The following is a 21013-nucleotide window of genomic DNA, read 5'->3' on the forward strand; positions in this document are numbered from 1 at the left end:
AAGAAGGCTATTGGTTGATGTACTTTTTCTATAAAGTTTAGTATTCAGAGAGCCATTGTTTTCCTTTGTGATCAGGTCTAGAAAAGCAATATTGGTTTCATCTATCATGTGTGTGTGTATTTTATTCCATATATATTATTATTCAGCCATACCATAAAATCCAGAAAATCATTTTTGGTTCCAGACCACAGCATTAGCACATCATCGATGTACTGTAGGTACAAATCAATGTATTTCATATATGGATTGACATCCTGATACAGGATGCTCATTTGTTCTATCCACCCCAGAAAAAGGTTGGCATATGTTGGTGTACAGCAGGTCCCCATCGCGGTACCTCTTTTTTGTATATACACTTTGTTATCAAATAGAAAATAATTATGCGTTAGGACGAATTGTAGCAGGTCAATGACAAAATCATCACTGGCACTTGGTTGTAAAAGCTTCTCTGGGGTCCCCTTTTGTTTAGAAACAGCAGACATGCATGGCTCTGCCATAGTTTTTGGCATTTAGAAGGCCACTAATTGCAGTTGCATACCACACTTCTGAAGGGGTTAATGAGGTTGCTTGTAAGTTTAATTTTAGCTGTAGTGTAGAGATTACCCTCCCACCTGACACCTCCCAACCCCTGATCCCTTTCAAACAGCTCTCTTCCCTTCCCCCCCCCCCCCCCCCACACACATCACCACCATCTTAGGTACTGACAGTCTGCAATTAAAGGATGGTATTTTTTAAAAATATTTTTATTTTCTGTAGTGTAGGAAATTCTCCTCACCCAGCAACTTTGCTGACCCCCCTAAACAGCTCTTTACCCCCCTCTCACTACCTGTCCGCCATCTTAGGTACTGGCAGTTGTCTGCCAGTACCATTTTTGTAGTTTTTTATTATTATTATTATTAATATAAAAAAAAATCTGTGGTGTTGCAATACAACCCAGAAAAAGGTTGGCATACGTTGGTGCACAGCAGGTCCCCATCACTGTACCTCTTTTTTGTATATACACTTTGTTATCAAATAGAAAATTATGCATTAGGACGAATTCTAGCAGGTCAATGACAAAATCATCCTTGGCACTTCCTTTTGGGTTTAGTTTTTTGGAAGTGTCTAACTGCCTTTATTCCTAGCTCATGCATGATGTTAAAGACTTTCTACATCTATGCTTGCTAATAGAGTGTTATCATCCACTACAATGTATTCTAAGCAGTTCAGGACATCTTTTGTGTCTTGTACATATGATGTCTTTGTATGTACGAAATTTCGGAGCTTTTTGTCCAAAAAAATGCTAACCTTTTCTGTAAGGCATCTAATGCCCGAAACAATGGGCCTACCTGGAGGGTCGTTTATGTTTTTCTGTATCTTAGGGAGACTGTAAAAAGTAGCTGTTTTTGCTACTTTGTTAATCATATACTGATGTCCATCCTTAGTGATTAATCTGAGTTTTGAAGATAGAACAGCCTTAATGTAACTGAAAAATAATACAAACATCACACTAAAAAATGCTGACAAGAGAGGTAACAGTAATCATGACTAACATATATTAATTAAAAAGGAGAACTACAGCATTATCAGTACAGATCAAACAGAAAAGTTCACAAATGAATAAACATCTATGCTAGACTGGGGATTCAATGAGAGATTTTTGCCTATTGTACTTTTTTTGTATTTAGGGCTTCCAATTCAGTTGTCACTAGAGCAACACATTTTTCTATCATAGTTTATTTCGAGATCATTGGCATGAATGTACTTTTTTCTTTAACTACACTCTTATTACCATCATCCAGAGGATTCTCATTTTCATTTAATAACTCAAGCATAGCCTGAACGATATCATGGTCTTCCTCTTCAACCCCCAGATCATTAAGCTGATTTCTGCTTATGTTTTTGTGATATTTGTGTAGTGCTAATTGTCTTGCAAATAAATGTGTTTTTTACCCATTCAAATTTACTGTATCTTGCTGTTGGTATAAAAAATAATCCCTGATTATTTTGATGTTCTTGTCTTAATGGGATCTCAGCCAGATTTATTATCTGGAAGTCTTTATTATCTATTTTTGTTTGTTATGTGGTCTGCCCTTGTATTGCTGCCTTGTTCTTATTTTCCTTTTTGGGGGAAACAGATCTTTCTCTAAAAAAATTCTTTTAATGACAGGTTCATTTAATGGAACTGAGGCACCTGTTGTTGTTGTGGGTGTTAGTTCCTCCTCTTATGTGTCTGATTCAGTGGCTGAACTATCTGACTTCTTATTTATACTTTCTTGATTTTCAGTATTGTGTCTCAGATTTCTTCTTTTATAATTGGATTTGTTTATATTCCCTTTCTGAAGGTCAGACCAATCTTTTTGTAACTTTATATTTTTCATTTAACTGAGTTCTTTCAGTTTATCAATATGCAATTTTAGTTTTTGATCAAGTGTACCAAATTCTTTGTGCGTAATGAATGTATTTGTTTGTACTCTAATGTACAAATGTACTCTAATGTTAATTGCATTAAATCTAGTGTTAGTATCTCTTGCCATCTTGATATAAAGTTTTCATCACTAATGTGAAATGATGGCGCTAATTGTATGCGTAGGCCTCTGGGTACCGGCTTATTTTTGACATAATTTTCAAGGCTAAAAATTTCCCACCATTTCCCAGTTTATAGCTTGTGGGCATATTCCCTAAATTTTAGGGTTAGCATTCTTTCTGCCTCTTGTTTGCCATTGATACCTATATGTCTCACCTCAGAGGACCCAAATTCAAATGTGAATTAAATCACAAAAAAGTAATATAAGGATCCAAAAAAGGAATTGAAGCTTTAAAGCACAGTGCTGAATTACACACTATTATAGTAAATTATATAAAGATTAAAAAATACACTTTATTAACATATATGCAACAAATACATTTAAAAATACAACTAGTTCACCGGATGCTAGTAGGTAAATCACTTCCACTTCATAACAGTTAATCTAGTGTCCAGCTGCTGGTTAAAAATAGGGCTGCATGAGCTGTGAGAGACTATGAAATTAGCTAAGTGCCAGTACAGGGATTCAAACAAGCATACAGATTCCATGCGCTCAAAGGCGATCTCCATTCTGCGTACTGCTAGGATTGAACACAGTCAGCCGATTTCTAGCTGTGATCCCTAATACTTAGTGGCATACATTCAGAAGTTCACTGTTTTTAGAGCTTAATTTAGCACTCCCTTATCATGGAGTGCATAAAGGTAGCTAAACGTAGCAGGATCACACATTTATATTAATTAACTTGTTCCATATCTAATCAACAGAGTGACGCTAAAAACTACAAAATGCTAAAAAAATCTATCAAATGTATCAAGCAGACTCTAATGCACACATACACGTCTCTCAAAGCCCCGCCCACCGATGCGTTTCGTCACTTCTGCGTGACTTCGTCAGGGCTTAGGGACAGTCTCAGCCATCTTCGTTTCTTTTGTAGGCATATGTTGCCATAGTAACCTATCACGTGGGCAGAAGTGTTTACTGCCTGCCGATCATGTTGTGCAGTTTAGGCAGATAGCACTCGCATATTTAGTACGAATAGGTTCATCAGTCATGTTGTCACATGAATTTACAAATATCGAAATTAATCAATTTTGATTGTTTACTTCTTAGGGAACACTTAGGACGGCCTAAGTCCTGCTTCTCATGTCTGATTGTAATCATTTTGGGAATCTAATTTAACAGAAAAAAACTGTGTTATATTTTCAATTTCATCTACATAATATTTAGTCCAGGTATTACCTTTTGAGAGGAGAGACAAAGGAACATATAGTATCCCATCTGATCCCATCTGCATGTGATGCTAATCTGATTTTTTCATTTTCAAGCCAAGTGGCTGTCATTATAAGATACAACACCATGTATCTTTAGTCTGATACTCATATTGATAAAGTGGATATTAACAGTGGGGCTTGTTTGAGCATCCAACAGGGAGACCTTATCATCTGTAACATCCATGATAGTAATTTCGTTACAAGGGTGGCTGTAATGTTAGATTTTCATATTATTATACAAATTACTATAAACAGTCTAAAACGTTATCATCCAGTTACTAGACTGTGTATGTTGTCTATCCTAAAAAGCATTTAAATGATATTGCATCATTCAGAACTTTTTGTGAAGCTGATTGTAGTTTGTGTATCCACCTACATTCTTTTTGAAGCAAGATTTTGTTGATATTACTTCTTCTGCCTTTCAGTTTTATTTGTTCAATTGCAAAGAACTGAATTTAATATTTATCATTGGCATGATGCATATATGTTGAGCTATTGGGACAGAGCGATTCCATTTGATGTCCCCCATATGTTCCAGGATTCTGGCTCTCAATCAAGGATGTGGGGGTGCGTATTCAAATGGGTGCTCGCACAGTAAAATAATTTAATTTAATTGTATAAATTTGTCAGACCCTTTTCCCACAAACTGCTGTTATAGTATGTTGAAAACTCCTTCTGTGTGCAGTGTCAGAGGGTTAGCCCCCAAATCCCCTGATCTGTGCAATATGAAAGTTCACTTTTCCATTTATAAACCACTGGTGCAGAGTATTCAATTAGTTAAGTGACTCACCACCTCCTTACTTCTTGGGTGTCGTCCTTTCTTGCTCCCCAGGATGCTGGTTAACCAGTAGTGTGGTGCCGCCGTCAAATCTTCATTCTCTGCCCCTTGTTGGTGGTTAGAAAACTTCTCTCAGGAGTTACAATGTCTTCGCAGTGTGGTGTTGTACTCATGCAGTAAAAAAGGGTTTATTAAGTGCTGATTCACTTAATGTGCTCACTGTGGCCTCAGCTGCGAATTATCCAATGAAAAAATGTTGTCAGGAGCACCAAAAAGTAAATTGAAAAGACTTGCTTTATTATTTTTGTGAATAAAACAAAAACAAAAAGGGTTTACTAACCCCCAGGGTAAGAGTGTTAAATAACCTTAGAAACACAGAAAACAAAAAGGCTGACCGGTTTTGGCGTCTGCCTTAATCCTAGCCTGCTTAAAAATTGTGTGTGAGATTCAAGTTTAAAAACCCACCTCTGTGATTCAATTGGTTAGGGTGTACACACCCATGTCTTGTTTCACCAATGATAACTTTCTATGGTCATTGTAGATTAGAGTAAACACCTATGTTCCTTAGACAACTGGAAAGCTAACGTGTATACTTCTGATTGCACAGTGAAAAACTATAGGCACTAAACGCTCTGCTGTGTAAAAAATAAAATAAAAAGACCTTTACACCAAATTCTGTATTATAATGTGCATTTTTATGTTACTAAAGATCGCTTTGTCTGTTCTCTGCTTGTATCAATTTCTTCACAATTGCTGCCTCTCTAGTTTTAAGTAAACAGCATTTTTTATTTTTTTTTGGTGCTAAAGATCGCTTTGTCTGTTCTCTGCTTGTATCAATTTCATCATAATTACTGCCTCTCTAGTTTTAAGTGAACAGGATCCTGGTTGTGAGTGATCAGAAAATGATCAATTAATGGGGCTAAATGGTGCCGTGTCTACAGCTGCTACAACTCACAAAGTTTCACCCTGTCTCTCTGGCTCTGGCCAGGCTGTAGCTATCTCTATTTGGAGTGTTTTTTTTTGTTTGTTTTTTCTGTTTGTTTTTTTTCATTCCTCAGGGACACTGCTGAACTGTCTCGTAAAGGCTTGTTTACATGCCTGACAGCAGAACCTAGACCACTCCCTCCTCCCTCTCGACCAATGGAGAATTTGTTGCTCTCACGGATCATTGGGATATGTGCTGTGTTACGTGAAGGGGGAGGAGGGGTGTGTGTCAGGTATTCCTGTCATGTGTATATGTTTTACTGAGACGCAATGCTAGTTATTTTATCTTATATTACGAGTGCTTATTCACTTGTTGCCACACCTGCCTGCTCTATAAAGAAATTCAAACATTTTGAGATTAAGGTATACAAAACTGGATATGGGCTTAATTTTATCAGTACATCACATTACTATTCTGAACTGACTTATTAGTGCATGATCACTAGGCTGCCTTTAAGGATTACAGATACACTGCCTGCCAGACCCACTTATTTGCTCTGCAATTTGCTAATACACTATTGCCCGCAATTTTGGTCAGCAACAGATATTAATCTGCAGGTATTAGGATGATCAGAACACGTGTTTTTTATCATCTCTGTGCATTACATATCTATATTAAATTTTTATTACCTCATCACTGTGTGATGTATTGCTGAAAATATATACTACCTATGCTTGGTCCTTACTTGTGTACTCAATAACAAACCATTTTGGCATGGCTGTAACTTTGTAATTATAACGTAAACTTGTTAGGGGTTCTGTTTATCTTATATTCTCGTGTTAGCCTATGACTTAATTCAGTGTACTATTGGATATACGGATCTATAGGGATATGGTAATTACATTAATGTCTTCGTATTATTGAGTGATAGAATATTTCAAAACCTTAAAAACTTTTATAAGCTGTAATTACAACATGAACTCTTTTAAGGGTTCTATTTATATTGCATTCTCATATTTGGCCTGTAACCTAATTTATTGTGGTGTTGGGTATACAGATCTATAGGGATATGATAATTCCATTGATGTATTCATTATAGTGGGTGATGGAGTATCATAAAAACTTTTATAAGCATTAAGTAATTAATGGAACTATGGAAATTACTATATGTTGAATTACCAAAAGTTAATGAGGTCAAATTCTGAGTTCAGACCTTCTGGAATCCTGGTTTTTAGCCGGAAAATGCAGAAGGCCTCTCTCTCTCCCAGTTTACGGGTCCTATCTTCTCCTCTGTTTTGTATGGGGACCCTCTCAATTATGGTCCATGTAAAGAACCTTGTGTCCTTTTGATGTAGAACTGAGAAGTGGTTAATCAGGGGTGGTGTTAATATCCCTGCTTTTATGTCTGCCAGGTGTTCTTTTATTCTAACTCTTGCCTCCCTGGTCGTTAGACCTACATATTGGAGGGCACAATGCGTGCAAGATATTAGATATACCACGAAATTTGACCTACAGTTTAAACATAGGCTCTTTTGGAAGGTTTCACCTGTGACCAGAGATCTAAATGTGTCTCCTACCGTCACCCTTTCACAGGCTTTGCAGGGAAGGTAATTGCACCTGAATGTTCCATTGAGTCTCAGCCAAGCCGAACCATTTATTTCCTCATTTTAATTTAGTAGGGGCTATTATGTTACCTATCGTTCGATTTCTTTTGTACGTGAATCGTATGCCTTTTTCTACGGTTGTTTTTAGAGCATCATCAGCTAAAAGAAGTTGGTAATTACTTCTGATTATTTCACATATCTGGTCATATTGTCGTGAATACTCTGTTATGAACTGGGCCTTCCTATCTTCATGCCTCCTTTCCTGCCAATTCTTGTCTTTTTTATTTTTATTCTTATTACTGGATTGTTCCAGAAGTTGTGCCCTGTCTATTTTGTTAACCCTATTTCTCTCCTTGGTTACAATAGACTTTTGATAGCCTCTTTCTAGTAAACTGGATGCCAAGTCATCCGCTTGTTTCTCATATGTGTGATGACTAGAGCAGTTCCTTTTTAAACGAATGAACTGCCCTCTCGCTACACCTCTGAAGACTCTCCTCCTTTGGCAGCTTGCCGCATGCAACAATGAATTCCCTGAAATGGGTTTGCGATATGTTTCCGTTGTAATTAGTTGTCCTGTCTGGCCCTTTAGTGTGATATCTAGGACCCACAACTATTTCCTGTTTGAGGGGGAGTTCTTTCTACAAAGGCGTGGGACGGCCATGGGGGCCAAGTTCGCCCCCTCCTACGCCAACCTTTTCATGGGTTGGTGGGAGCTCTCCCACGTCTTTGGAGAGCGGAACCCCTTCAGACAGGAAATAGTGTGGTATAAGCGCTTTATTGATGATCTCCTATTTATTTGGAGGCGATCACTGGATGAGCTAGAGAAATTTATAGAGGGTTTAAATAAGAACACAGTAGGGATCAGCTTTACTTCAGAAGTACAGGAACATACTATAAATTTCCTAGATATCACACTAAAGGGCCAGACAAGTTATGTCTTTTTCAACTCCCCCTGTACCATGTGACAGCCATCAGCCATTCACAAATGCATACACACTTATTCTTGCACATGCTCAATAGGAACTGGTGACTCAAAACGTTTAAATATAAAAAGACTGTGCACATTTAGTTAATGGAAGTAAATTGGAAAGTTGTTTAAAATGGCATGTTCTATCTGAATAATGAAAGTTTAATTTTGATTGAGTGTCCCTTTAAAGTGAAGGTAAAGTTTCAAGCTTTTGAAGACATACATTGATTACTTAATATTAGCATAATCTAATCGCTAACTTAGATTTTCTATTACTTTGCAAATGTTCAATTTATATACATCTATCTAACGCTACGATTTCTATGGTGACTCCTCCCTACCTCTATTTCCTGCTTCATTGGTCTGTGATGTATAGAGCAGTCCCACCTGCTCTATACGTCTCTCAAAATCGTGTGCACAATGATCAGATCTGAAGCTCTGATTAACCACGCATGTGCCAATCAGCGATTGAACTCTACTGCTCATGCAAAGCCTTTATCCAAATGTGAAATGGGAGTGCACAAGGGATTCCTTATGAATAAAAAAAGAGTAGCGCATGCGCAGAGGATAAAGGAGGAGGGTGACGTGGAGTGACGGCCGCCTAACGGCCAGATTATCAATTGGATAATGGAAACATGTGATAGAGTCAAACCCCCCCCCCCCCCAAAAAAAAAACGGGTTGAATTTGTGGAGTAACAGTAATTGAATTATAGCGTTGTTAACTCCATTTACACTAAAAAAGTTATAATGTTTCATGAATGAAAGTCATACTGATTTTCAACAAAGAATAACATACTGGATCGGCATCAAGGTAAGTTTACCTTCACTTTAAGATACTTAATTTGCATAAGGATGTCCAACTATTCAAATAAGTGTGTTTCATGTTCTTATGAATGTCAAGTGATTATCATGACAATATTGATGCAGTAGAGTGTGTCATTTCTCCAACATAGTAACCTTTTAAAGCAGAAAAGATCACCAAAAAAACCCTTTATCACACAATTTATTAATACTTCTGTGGGAAAAAAATATTCAGGATTCTTTGAAACAGAATTAGCAACATTTCTAGTAGTTAGCCATTCTTAATAGCTGACCCCAATAATGTCCAGTATTTGGCAAAAGCACTAGACAGGATTTTCCTTGTAAATTTGAATCCCCCTAAAGACAATCAGATAAATGCAGAACATAAATTGCATAAAACATTTTTATTATAATGTTATATTACTTTAATCACTTAAAACCTGCATTAGAAAAATCATTAAAAATCTCAGCTTTGGGCTGCTCATTGTAACCTTAAAGGGACATTAAACACTAAATAAATGCTAGATAAAATAATGCATTCAAAGAAAAAAATTAGTCTGAGAATAACACGTAGATGTATTTTGTATAGTTTCATTAGCTGTTTAAATATTGACAAAATATGTGTAAAGTTTTAGTGTCTATAAAACAATCAGAGCTGCCATGTTGTAACTTAGGTTACCTTCTCTGCTGTGGCCAATTAGGGACAGTTATAAATTGGTCACTAGAATGTGCAGCCAATGGATGTGTGGAATATAAACGTGTTATGCATTTTTATTTCTAACAGGAACTATAAAACTCACAATTTCAGAATGGAATTACAGGAAAAGGGGACAAAATAAATAATTAAAGTATATTGCAGAGTTTTTATTTATTAATAGTTTATCATTTTATATTACCATCTCAAAGTGTTTAATGTCCATTTAAATATCAACCTTGCTGTTCCATGGATACATATTTGTTTATTGCAGACACTAGATTATTGTAAAGTAAAAATTGGCAACCTGATGCTGAGAATCCCTTCCTACACTGGAAAGTCGTAAATCAGTTCTCTGTGGCCTCTAACAGAGCAGATCTTCCCATACTGATGGCAGAGATACAGCATTATTACAGCTGCCATGGATTGCACTACAATACATTACAGTCAACTGTGGTAGCCAATAGGTTGAACAGAGTTTCTAGCATACATGCAGCTGTTTTTTTCTCTCCTACGTACAAGTGGCGTTTGCCTATATAGTATTTTTGCCCTCAATGTGCAGAAGCAGAAGTGGGGAGGAAGTGACTTGTGGTTGCACAAGAAGTGAACAGGGCAAAAGAAGTGGTGAAACAGTTAGAATGCCAGACCTGGAAGTCAGAGAGAATTTTCTAGGTGCCCCCAACAGAGGGATTTTACAAATCCTGTGATGGAGGCTCTAAAAAAACACCTCTTTTTAAAATTAGATGTTTCATCCCCACTGTAAGTAAAACACAAAGGAAGATACAAACTTTGTATTTATTTTAACCAGGTAGACTAGTTAGTAAATAGTTATTAACTATTTACTAACTACCTAGTTAAAATAAATACAAACGTACCTGTGAAATAAAACCTAACCTGCCTTACACTAAAACCTACCATTACAAAAAATAAAAAAAACCTATCATTACAAAAAAAACTAAATTATATTAAAAAAAAAAAAAAAGATTCATCCTATTCTAATAACCTTAAAAAAAACACCCCAAAATACAAAACCCTACTCTAGAATTAACTACCAAGGGCCCTTAAAATGGCCTTTTGGGGGGGCCTTAAAATGTTTTTTTGTAGCGCATTGCCCTGAGATAACAGCTCTCTTACTTAAAAAGAATACAAACAACCCCTAACACTATACAAACCAACACCCCCCAAACTACCATGGGCCCTTAAAAGGGCCTTTTGTAGGGCATTGCCCTGAGATAAACAACTCTTTTACTTAAAAAAAAACACACCCTAAAAATATACATTACACAAAATAACAAACAAATGATCAAAAAAAAAAGAATTAAACCTAATCTAATAGCCCTATCAAAATAAAAAGCCCACCCAAAAGAAAAAAAAAACTAGCCTACAATAAACTACCAAAGATATCAGCTCTTTTACCTGGAAAAAAATACAAACACCGCCCCCCCCCCCCTCAACAGTAAAACCTACCACCCCCACAACCACCCCCCCCCCCCCAATAAAAACCCTAACTATAAAATAACCTAAGCTAACCATTGCTCTGAAAATGGCATCTGTATGAGCATTGCCCTAAAAAGGGCATTTAGCTCTTTTACTGCCCAGACCCTAAACTAAAAAAAAAACCACCCACAAAAAACTTAAAAAACCTAACACTAACCCCAAGACGATCCACTTACAGTTGTTAAAGTCCCGCTTGAAGGATCCATCCATCCGGCGAAGTCCTTATCCATGCGGCAAGAAGTCTTCATCCAGGCAGCCTCTTCGATCTTCATCCAGCCGGCGTGGAGCTAGTCCATCCTGAAGACATCCGACACGGAACTCCTCTTCTTACGGTCGCCGATGTAAACTGAATCTTCAATGCAAGGGACGAGATTCAAGATGGCGTCCCTTGCATTCCTATTGGCTGAAAGATTTGAATCAGCCAAAAGGAATTAGGGCTGCTAAAATCCTATTAGCTATTCAAATCAGCCAATAGGATTTAAGCAGCTCTCATTCTTTTGGCTAATTCAAATTAGCAAATAGAATGAGAGATGCTTAAATCCTATTGGCTGATTTGAATTAGCCAAAAGGGACGCCATTTTGTATGACGTCACTTGCATTGCAGTTCCAGTTTACGGCGGAGACCGTATGAAGAGGATGTTCTGAGCCAGATGTCTTCAGGATGGACCCTCTCCGCGCCGGCTGGATGAAGATCGAAGAGGCCTCGATTTAGGGGTTAATATGTAGTTTATGGGTGTTAGCGTACTTTGTAGCAGTTTAGTTATGAGGTTTATGTTATAGCTTTGTAGTGTAAAATTCATGACTATTGACTTTAGATGGTGGTACGGATCTTGTGGTTTTAGCCTCACCGCAAAACTCGAAATACCGGCGCTATGGGAATCCCATGAAAATACGTCATTTTTATGTGTGCAGGACTGACTTTGCAGTACAGGCTAAAAGGTGTGCGGTACACCTATACCGGCAAGACTTGTAATAGCTGCGGTGCTGTTTTAATGCTGAAAATACCATATTTTCAGCGTTACAAGCCGCAACGCAAAACTTGTAATCTAGCTGATTGTTACTTATTGCATGCCCCCAAAAAAAGTTTTCTAGTTTACCTGAGCAACACAGATACATGTTCAGTGTTCACCCCAAGATCTTTTGAATAGGTGCACCACCCAGCTGATTTTACTGACCACCTGGCTAAAATGTAGCCAAAAATAAGCTTAAATTAGCTAATATTAAACTGTTTCAATGTTTATTACTCATATTCTTGTTAAATAATGTTAAATTATGCAATTACTTTATGCTTTTAATAGCAGAAAATCTATTTATAATTGTTAAAATATTAGAAAGTATTACACTGCCCCCACCAGGCTACTTTTATAATGCAACCCAGCTGGCAAAATTTTCTTTGGAGAACGCTGCCTGCTGACAATCATACAAACTAGGGGGTCGATCCGATAAAAATCGTCGCCTGCAAAAGTCGGCGACGCCAATATTTGCACGGGTTTGGTATCCTATATACGGCGTAACCTAGAAGTTACGCGTGTATATTTCTGCCGTCGCCCGTAGTTTTTTGGGCCATAGGCAGGTATACCAAACCCGCGCAGTTTGGTATCCAATATACAGCGTAAGGACTTACGTGGCGAAAATGGAGAAATCTTACTCCATTTTCACCTCGCCACAAAAAGCAGCCGTAAGAAGCCTTACGCTGACTATTGGAGCCCCGTAACTCCCTAAACTGGCTGCTAAAATAAACCTAACACCTAACGCATGCGCAATGTCTATCGCCCTGTCAATCGCGATCTGCTAAAATAAACCTAACACCTAACGCATGCGCAATGTCTATCTCCCTGTCAACCGCGATCTGCTAAAATAAACCTAACACCTAACGCATGCGCAATGTCTATCTCCCTGTCAACCGCGATCCCCCGCCGCAATCCATAATAAAGTATTTAACCCCTAAACCGTTGCCATCTACATAAACTAACCCCCTACTGTGAGCCCCTAAAACTGCCACCATCTAACTGATCTATCCCCTAATGTGAACCCCTTACACCGCCGCCATCTATATTAAAATTATTAACCCCTAATTTAATCTACCTACCCCGCAGCCAGCTAAATTATCTATATTAACCCTAAGTATATTATAGTTAATATAGTTATTACATTATATATATTAACTATATTAACCCTAATTATATTAGGGTTAATATAGTTAATATAGTTACTATAGTATTTATATAAACTATATTAACTCTATCTAACCCTAACACCCCTAACTAAATTCTTATTAAATAAATCTAATTCATATTATAAACTAAAATATTCCTATTTAAATCTAAATACTTACCTATAAAATAAACCCTAAGATAGCTACAATATAATTAATAATTACATTATAGCTATGTTAGGGTTTATATTTATTTTACAGGTAAATTGTTAATTATTTTAACTAGGTATAATAGCTATTAAATAGTTATTAACTATTTAATAGCTACCTAGTTAAAATAATTACCCAATTACCTGTAAAATAAATCCTAACCTAAGTTACAAATACACCTACACTATCAATAAATTAAATAAACTACAAATATCTATCTAAAAATACAATTAAATAAACTAAACTAAATTACAAAAAAAAAACAAACACTAAATTAAAAAAAATTAAAAAAAGATTACAAGATTTTTAAGCTAATTACACCTATTCTAAGCCCCCTAATAAAATAATAAAGCCCCCCAAAATAAAAAAAATTCCCTACCCTATTCTAAATTAAAAAAAGTTCAAAGCTCTTTTACCTTACCAGCCCTTAAAAGGGCCTTTTGTGGGGGCATGCCCCAAAGAAAACTGCTCTTTTGCCTGCAAAAAAAAACACAATACCACCCCCCAACATTACAACCCACCACCCACATACCCCTAATCTAACCCAAACCCCCCTTAAATAAACCTAACACTACCCCCCTGAAGAACTCCCTACCTTGTATTCACCCAGCCGGGCCAAACCGATCCAGGCGATGTGTTCCAGCAAGCGGCAGTGAAGTCTTCATCCATCCGGGCAATGTCTTGAAGCAAGCGGCAGAGAGTCTTCTTCCATCGGCGACGTCTTCAAGCAAATCGGCATCTTCAATCTTCTTACTTCGCTCCTCCGCCGCGGAGCATCCTTCCGGCACGACGACTTCCCGACGAATGAGGTTCCTTTAAATGACGTCATCCAAGATGGCGTCCGCCGAATTCCGATTGGCTGATAGGCTTCTATCAGCCAATCGGAATTAAGGTAGAAAAATCTGATTGGCTGATTGAATCAGCCAATCAGATTCAAGTTCAATACGATTGGCTGAACTTTAATTTGTAGGGTTAGACTTAGGTTTAGTGGTAGGGATAGTTTAGTATTTTAGGGGTTGAATAATTTAATATAGATGGCGGCGGGGTAGGGGGATTAGATTAGGGGTTAATAATTTTAAAATAGATAGCGGCGGGGTAGGGGCTCACTTTAGGGGGTAGGTAAGGTAGATGGCGGCGGTGTTAGGGGCTCACTTTAGGGGGTTATAGATTTAATATAGCTGGCGCCGGTTTAGGGGTTAATAACTTTATTAGGTAGCGGCGGTTAAGGGGTTAATACATATTTTATTGTTAGGATAGAGAGGGGGGATAGCGGATAGAGGGTTAGACGTGTCGGGCTATGTTAGGGAGGCGTGTTAGACTTGTCGGGCTATGTTAGGGAGGCGTGTTAGACAGTGCGGGTGATTTAGACTTTAGTCAGGTTTTGTAGGCGCCGGCAGTTTCTAACGTGCCGCAAGTCACTGGCGACGCCAGAAATTTGTACTTGCGCAGATTTCTGGACATCGCTGGTTTGTCAGACTTACGGCACGTTAGCATCTGACGGCGCCATATATGGGATAGCTCGAGTTGCGAGCTGAAACTGCGGGCGACGCGGGTTCCCTCGCTTGCGCCGCAAACTACGATCTATATCGGATCGCGCCCTAGAAATCAAGTATCAAATAGTAAGAAGCTCTAAGTATGTAGTTTTGACACAAGTGCTTAAAGGGACAATCAATCAAAATTAAACTTTCATTATTCAGATAGAGCATGACATTTTAAGCAACTTTCTAATTTACTCCTATTATCAAATTTTCTTCATTCTCTTGGTATCTTTATTTGAAATGCAAGAATCTAAGTTTAGATGCCGGACCATTTTTGGTGAACAACTTGGGTTGTCCTTGCTGATTGGTGGATAAATTCATCCACCAATAAAAAAGTGCTGTCGAGAGTACTGAAACCAAAAAAAAGCTTAGATGCCTTCTTTTTCAAATAATGATAGCAAGAGAACGAAGAAAAATTGATAATAGGAGTAAATTAGAAAGTTGCTTAAAATTGCATGCACTTTCTGAATTACAAAAGAAAAAATTTGGGTTCAGTGTCCCTTTAAAGTAATGATTTTATTTGAGGGATACTGAACCCAAAAAATTGTTCTTTCATGATTCAGAGAGAGCATACAATTTTAAGCTAATTTTTAATTTACTCCTATCATTAATTTTTCTTTGTTCTCTTGGTATCTTTATTTGAAAAAACAGGAATGTAAGCTTACAAGCCAGCCCGATTTTGTAAATTTACTAAATATGCCTTAAAGGACATTCTAAAAGAAAATTGGTGTGCTAATTTGAGACCACACACAATTTTTTCACTACTGAAAGTTTAGCTAATAATTTTTCTACAAAACATAGAAAAAAATTCATTAGCTTTTCCTGTGATCGATCCAAAAATGTTTATCCTCCAAAAGGGGTTGGACAAAATTAATTAGCTTTTCCTGTGATCGATCCAAAAATGTTTATCCTCCAAAAGGGGTTAGACAAAAGGTAACATCGAAAATCGCTAGCATTTCAACTCCTACAATTTGTTACTACAAATGTGACTGTAATATTATCTAATTAAATATTATCTATTAAAGGGATATTAAACCCAATTTTTTTCTTTCATTATTCAGACAGAGCATGCAATTTTAAGCAACTTTCCAATTTACTCCTATTCTCAATTTTTCTTCGTTCTCTTGCTATCTTTATTTAAAAAAGCAGGAATGTAAAGCTTAGGAGCCAGCTCATTTTAGGTTCAGCACCCTGGATAGCGCTTGTTTATTGGTGGCTGCATTTAGCCACCAAGGCAAGCATAACCCAAGTTCTGAACCAAAAATCGGCCGGCTCTTAAGTTTTAGATTCCCCCTTTTTTAAATAAAGACAGCAAGAGAACAAAGAAAAATTGATAATATGAGTAAATATGAAAGTTGCTTAAAATTGCATGCTCTATCTAAATTATTAAAGAAATAAAGTGGATATAGTATCTCTTTAAAGGGACAATGAACCCAATTTTTTTCTTTAGTGATTCAGATAGAGCATGCAATTTTAAGCAACTTTCTAATTTACTCCTATTATCTTTTTCTTCGTTCTCTTGCTATCTTTATTTGAAAAAGAAGGCATCTAAGCTTTTTTTTTTTGGTTCAGAACTCTGAACAGCACTTTTCTATTGGTGGATGAATTTATCCACCAATCAGCAAGAACAACTCAGGTTGTTCACCAAAAATGGGCCGGTATCTAAACTTACATTCTGCATTTCAAATAAAGATACCAAGAGAATTAAGAAAATTTGATAATAGGAGTAAATTAGAAAGTTGCTTAAAAAGTTGTGCTCTATCTGAACCACGAAAGAAAAAATTTGGGTTCAGTGTCCCTTTAATATCTATAAGTTTTTTTTAAGTATTTTTACTTAACATTATTCCCTTCAAAATAGTGTTGAAAATAATACTTGTTAAACCTTTTATATTTTTAATTACGACAGAAGGATCAAACATAACATTAAATGTAAAATCAAGCACATGTAATGGTTTATGATAAAAGTTAAAATAAGAAAAATAAAAGGCTGACTAAAATACAGTATTTACATGATTTCAATAATGCTGATAATTATAAAGATGCAGTAACTGTCAACAATCACTAAAACAACTCTGTTGTAGATTTTATAAGATAGGAGGAGAATGTTACTTTTGCATATCCCTGTATACAGCATGTGAAGTAAGACACAATTAATACATGTAAAAATAAATGGAGAAAAACATAAAATACACTAGCAGTTTTATTTATTCTAAATCTAACAAAACTAAACCAAACCTACTTGTAAACCTTTTAAATTATAAAGCATCACATTCAGAACGAATTTGCTTGGACAGTGTCAGCAAAAAAAGTTATTGGTCAGTGGACACCAAAAGTAAGTTATTGTGACAGACTATTATGTCTTAATTACCAAGGTTGATAATTACTGCTATTCCAACTTTTAAATCATCAGCAGCAGAGAGCAGTGATTTTAACACACTATCAAATACACTGCAGCAGCAACAGTAGTTTAGAAAAGGATTGGGTTGATGGCACCACTTACTACGAATAAAAAGGGTCTGTTACCATTCAGGTAAGGTCTGGTTGGCCTAAAGGTACAACTAATAATATGTGGTATAGGTGCTAAGTATCAGAAACACAACATTGAGTAGCTGTCAGTTAGAGAAACGGAACAAAGAAATTGATACTATATAAGCACTCAGTAAGACCCTCAAGTAAATTCGAGTTTAGAAAAAAAGTCACACAAATTAAAATGTAAAACTTTATTAGAACGTATTTAAAACAATGGGTGTATTATTAAAACTAAAATGCTGGCAAGTAAGAAATCCAGTTATAAAAACTGTTTGAATTAGAAAAAAAACACTGGGTTACTAATATAGGTATCAGACACTGGCTCTGGGCAACAAAATATGTGTAAAATATATATATATATAACCTTAAGAGGTAGTGTTATGAATGTGATAAGGAGAATACCCAATCAGGAACAGTATACCATAGAATTGTTATTGTTTTAAAAGATAGATAATCCCTTTATTACTCATTCCCCAGTTTTGCATAACCAACACAGTTATATTAATATACTTTTTACCTTTGTGATTACCTTGTATCTAAGAACCTTCTTCCAGCCCCCTGATCACATGACTGTGACTGTTTATTATGTATTTTCTTAAATTTAGCATTGTGTTGTGCTAAATCTTAAATAACCCCCTGTGCCTGAACACAGTGTTATCTATATGGCCCACGTGTACTTTCTGTCTCTTTGTGTTGAAAAGAGATTTAAAAAGCATGTGATAAGAGGCAGCCCTCAAAGGCTTAGAAATTAGCATATGAGCCTACCTATGTTTAGTTTAAACTAAGAATACCAAGAGAAAAAAGCACATTTGATGATAAAAGTAAATTGGAAAGTTGATTAAAATTAAAAGTCCTATCTGAATAATGAAAGTTTAATTTATACTAGACTGTCCCTTTAAGTGTGAATGGGTTTGTAACTATGACCCCAAACAGAGACAGTTTAGTTTTAATAATACACCCATTGTTTTAAATATGTTCTAATAAACTTTTACATTTTAATTTGTGTGACTTTTTTTTCTAAGCAGCAACAGTAGTTGTCATAAAAGAACTGCTTTTTTCATATACTGTACCTGCTTTCTCATGAACAATAAAGCATCCAAATAAACAGGATGAAGAATGGTGTTATGATTCAGTGCTGACATGAGATGCAAACTTTTACACCAAAAGTGTTAAATTATAATAATAATTGTTTATGAGCTGTATACAATATATATAATTGAGCAAATACATTACTACATGTAAACTCAATTATTGATCTGAAATTGAACACCAACTAAAAATGTGATTTTTTTTAGGGGGTACAAACTTGTTTTCCTATTCACAACATCCACGGTAACAAAATGAACATCAGTAAGTGGGGGATATCAAACTGTGAGTAACCAAGCATGTGCACATCAACCTTTTAACCACCTAGTTGCCCCTATCTTTGGCATCCAAGGAGTTACACTCGATCTAACAGAGACAGTTCCCTGCTCTGCACCTGCTATACGAGCTACAAATGTATTGCTTATATATACTTATTACACAGCATCCAACCAAATGAAGAGGTAACGGTAGTGACAAGGACCAGGAGTAAAGTATCACATGCTTGAGGAAGGGCAGCAAGTGGCTTGTGGAACACACTCACCCTTTTTGAACTCCTCCAGCACAGCATCCAGACGGGTGTCATTAAAAACACAGTGTAGAGGTCTGTGGTAAAATCGGGTCACAGTCTGTAAAGGAGTGCAGTCATCCGGGTCCACAAAAGCCAAATCTTTCACAAAAAGAATATCCACGATATTAGCCCGGTGTTCGCCCTCATACACAGGGATGCGAGTGTATCCGCTGCGCAGGATCTCGGACATCGTGCTGAAGTCCAGCACAGCATCAGACCGCAGCATGAAGCAATCTCCTAGCGGGGTAAGCACATCCTCCACCGCCTTGGTACGCAGCTCCAGGGCCCCCTGAATGATGTTCAGCTCCTCTTTTACCAAGTCATTGTAGGGATCGGCCGCACGTAGCATCTCCAGCAGTTTCTCCCGCGTGTAGAAGGTGCTGATCTCCTGCCGCAGCGCCCAATCCAGCAAGCGGCTCAAAGGAAAGGACACGGGGAAGGTGACAGCCATCAGCAGGCGAGTGAGCCACACCGTGCGCGATGCTATCGCCAGGCCGTGCCGGGAGCACACAGAGTACGGGGCTACCTCGCCTCCTAGAAAAACGCACACAGTACACACCAAGACTGGCAGCCAAAAACTGCTGACTGTGCTGGGTGCAGAGGAGGACTGGGAGGTAGCAGGGAGAGACAGACACAACCATCCGGCTAATGAAGCATTGGCAAGCGCGTTACCCAATAGCAAAGTGCACAACAAGTAGGATCCACGGCTGCGGACTGACTGTACCCGGCGGGCGTGCTCTTTCTCTGCAGGGGAGCCGCTATTCTGCAGCACCCGCAGCTCCACTGGGTCCAGGGAGAGTAGACTGAGGCGAAGCCCACTAAACAAGGCTGACATTCCGATTAACAGCAGAGACACGAGGGCCCGGAGCCAGGCGGGCATCCCTGGCACGGATTCTCGCACCTCCAGTATAAAGTGGTCTCCTCCGTGATGCTCCCAGCGGCGTCCGTCAAAGGCGCATAAGGAGAAGAGTTTGCCCCGTTCGCCTTTACGCAGCTCCCTCACCTGCACCTCCACCACTGCAGATCCACCTGGAGGAGACGGCGTTAGGGGACCCAACACCTCCACGTCTGATGCCCAGCTATCCTCATCCTGACACGGGTTGTCATTAGTGTTGCCCGGCCGCGGCTCTTCAACGAACACCAGCTTAGGGCTGCTGCCGTTCTCGGTACTCTGGTGCTGCTGAGACTGCAAAGTAAAAAGCGTCGGATCGAAATACACCCGCAATGTGAAGCGGGTTCCCTCGGCCGCCCTAAGGGTCCCCCCTTCTAGAGATACGCGGCCGCCCATTGTATCTTCTGGACGGAGACCAAGAAGCCAAAGCGACACGGGCCGAGGAGAAATAGTGAGGAGAAGCAGAAAAACTACACTTGTCTTGTCTAAGCCGACGGCCTCGGCCATCCTGAGGAGAATCTGACAAAATCTGACAGGAGGGGCACGTGACAGGCTGGAGCTCGAAGCTAGCAGCGTGTCTGCGCGGGGAGAGACAGTCATGTGACTACTCTGGGGCACAGGGATTGGTCGAAGGCACAGGGAGGGAATGAGGTTATAAGTAAAAACTAGTCGCATTGAGTATAATAAACCATTGAAAGGGACAGTAGAGTTCATGCAGTTTACTATAATTATTATGTTTCCAGTATTTAGCATCAGAGTAAAAAACACATGGGAAATTGCTTCTTTGAGTTTTATTTTGTATGACAATATTTAGTTTGTTCTTCCTTTTTATTTATTCTATACTGCTGCCCTCGAGCTGTTGGCTAAGTGCACTATAAATATTACAACTGTATAACCAATACACTTTGTGCAATGGTCAGCAATAGTAATGATAATGTTATAAATAGGGTGACCATATTGCCGCTTTAAAAAGGGACATATATGAAACATA

The 21013-nt window shown here is 37.9% G+C and overlaps 1 protein-coding gene across 1 annotated transcript in view; it reads right to left on the reverse strand.

Annotated features, from left to right (window-relative positions):
* CNNM1 (cyclin and CBS domain divalent metal cation transport mediator 1) overlaps positions 1 to 20529 on the reverse strand; it is a 421587-nt gene extending 401058 nt beyond the window's left edge. The window contains exon 1 of the mRNA XM_053692543.1: positions 19104 to 20529. Coding sequence (XP_053548518.1) covers positions 19104 to 20529 — 1426 coding nt within the window. The remainder of the gene's footprint in view (positions 1 to 19103) is intronic.
* Positions 20530 to 21013: the final 484 nt, after the last annotated feature.

Source organism: Bombina bombina, chromosome 9 (genome assembly GCF_027579735.1).
Source record: "Bombina bombina isolate aBomBom1 chromosome 9, aBomBom1.pri, whole genome shotgun sequence".
Classification (NCBI taxonomy): domain Eukaryota; kingdom Metazoa; phylum Chordata; class Amphibia; order Anura; family Bombinatoridae; genus Bombina; species Bombina bombina.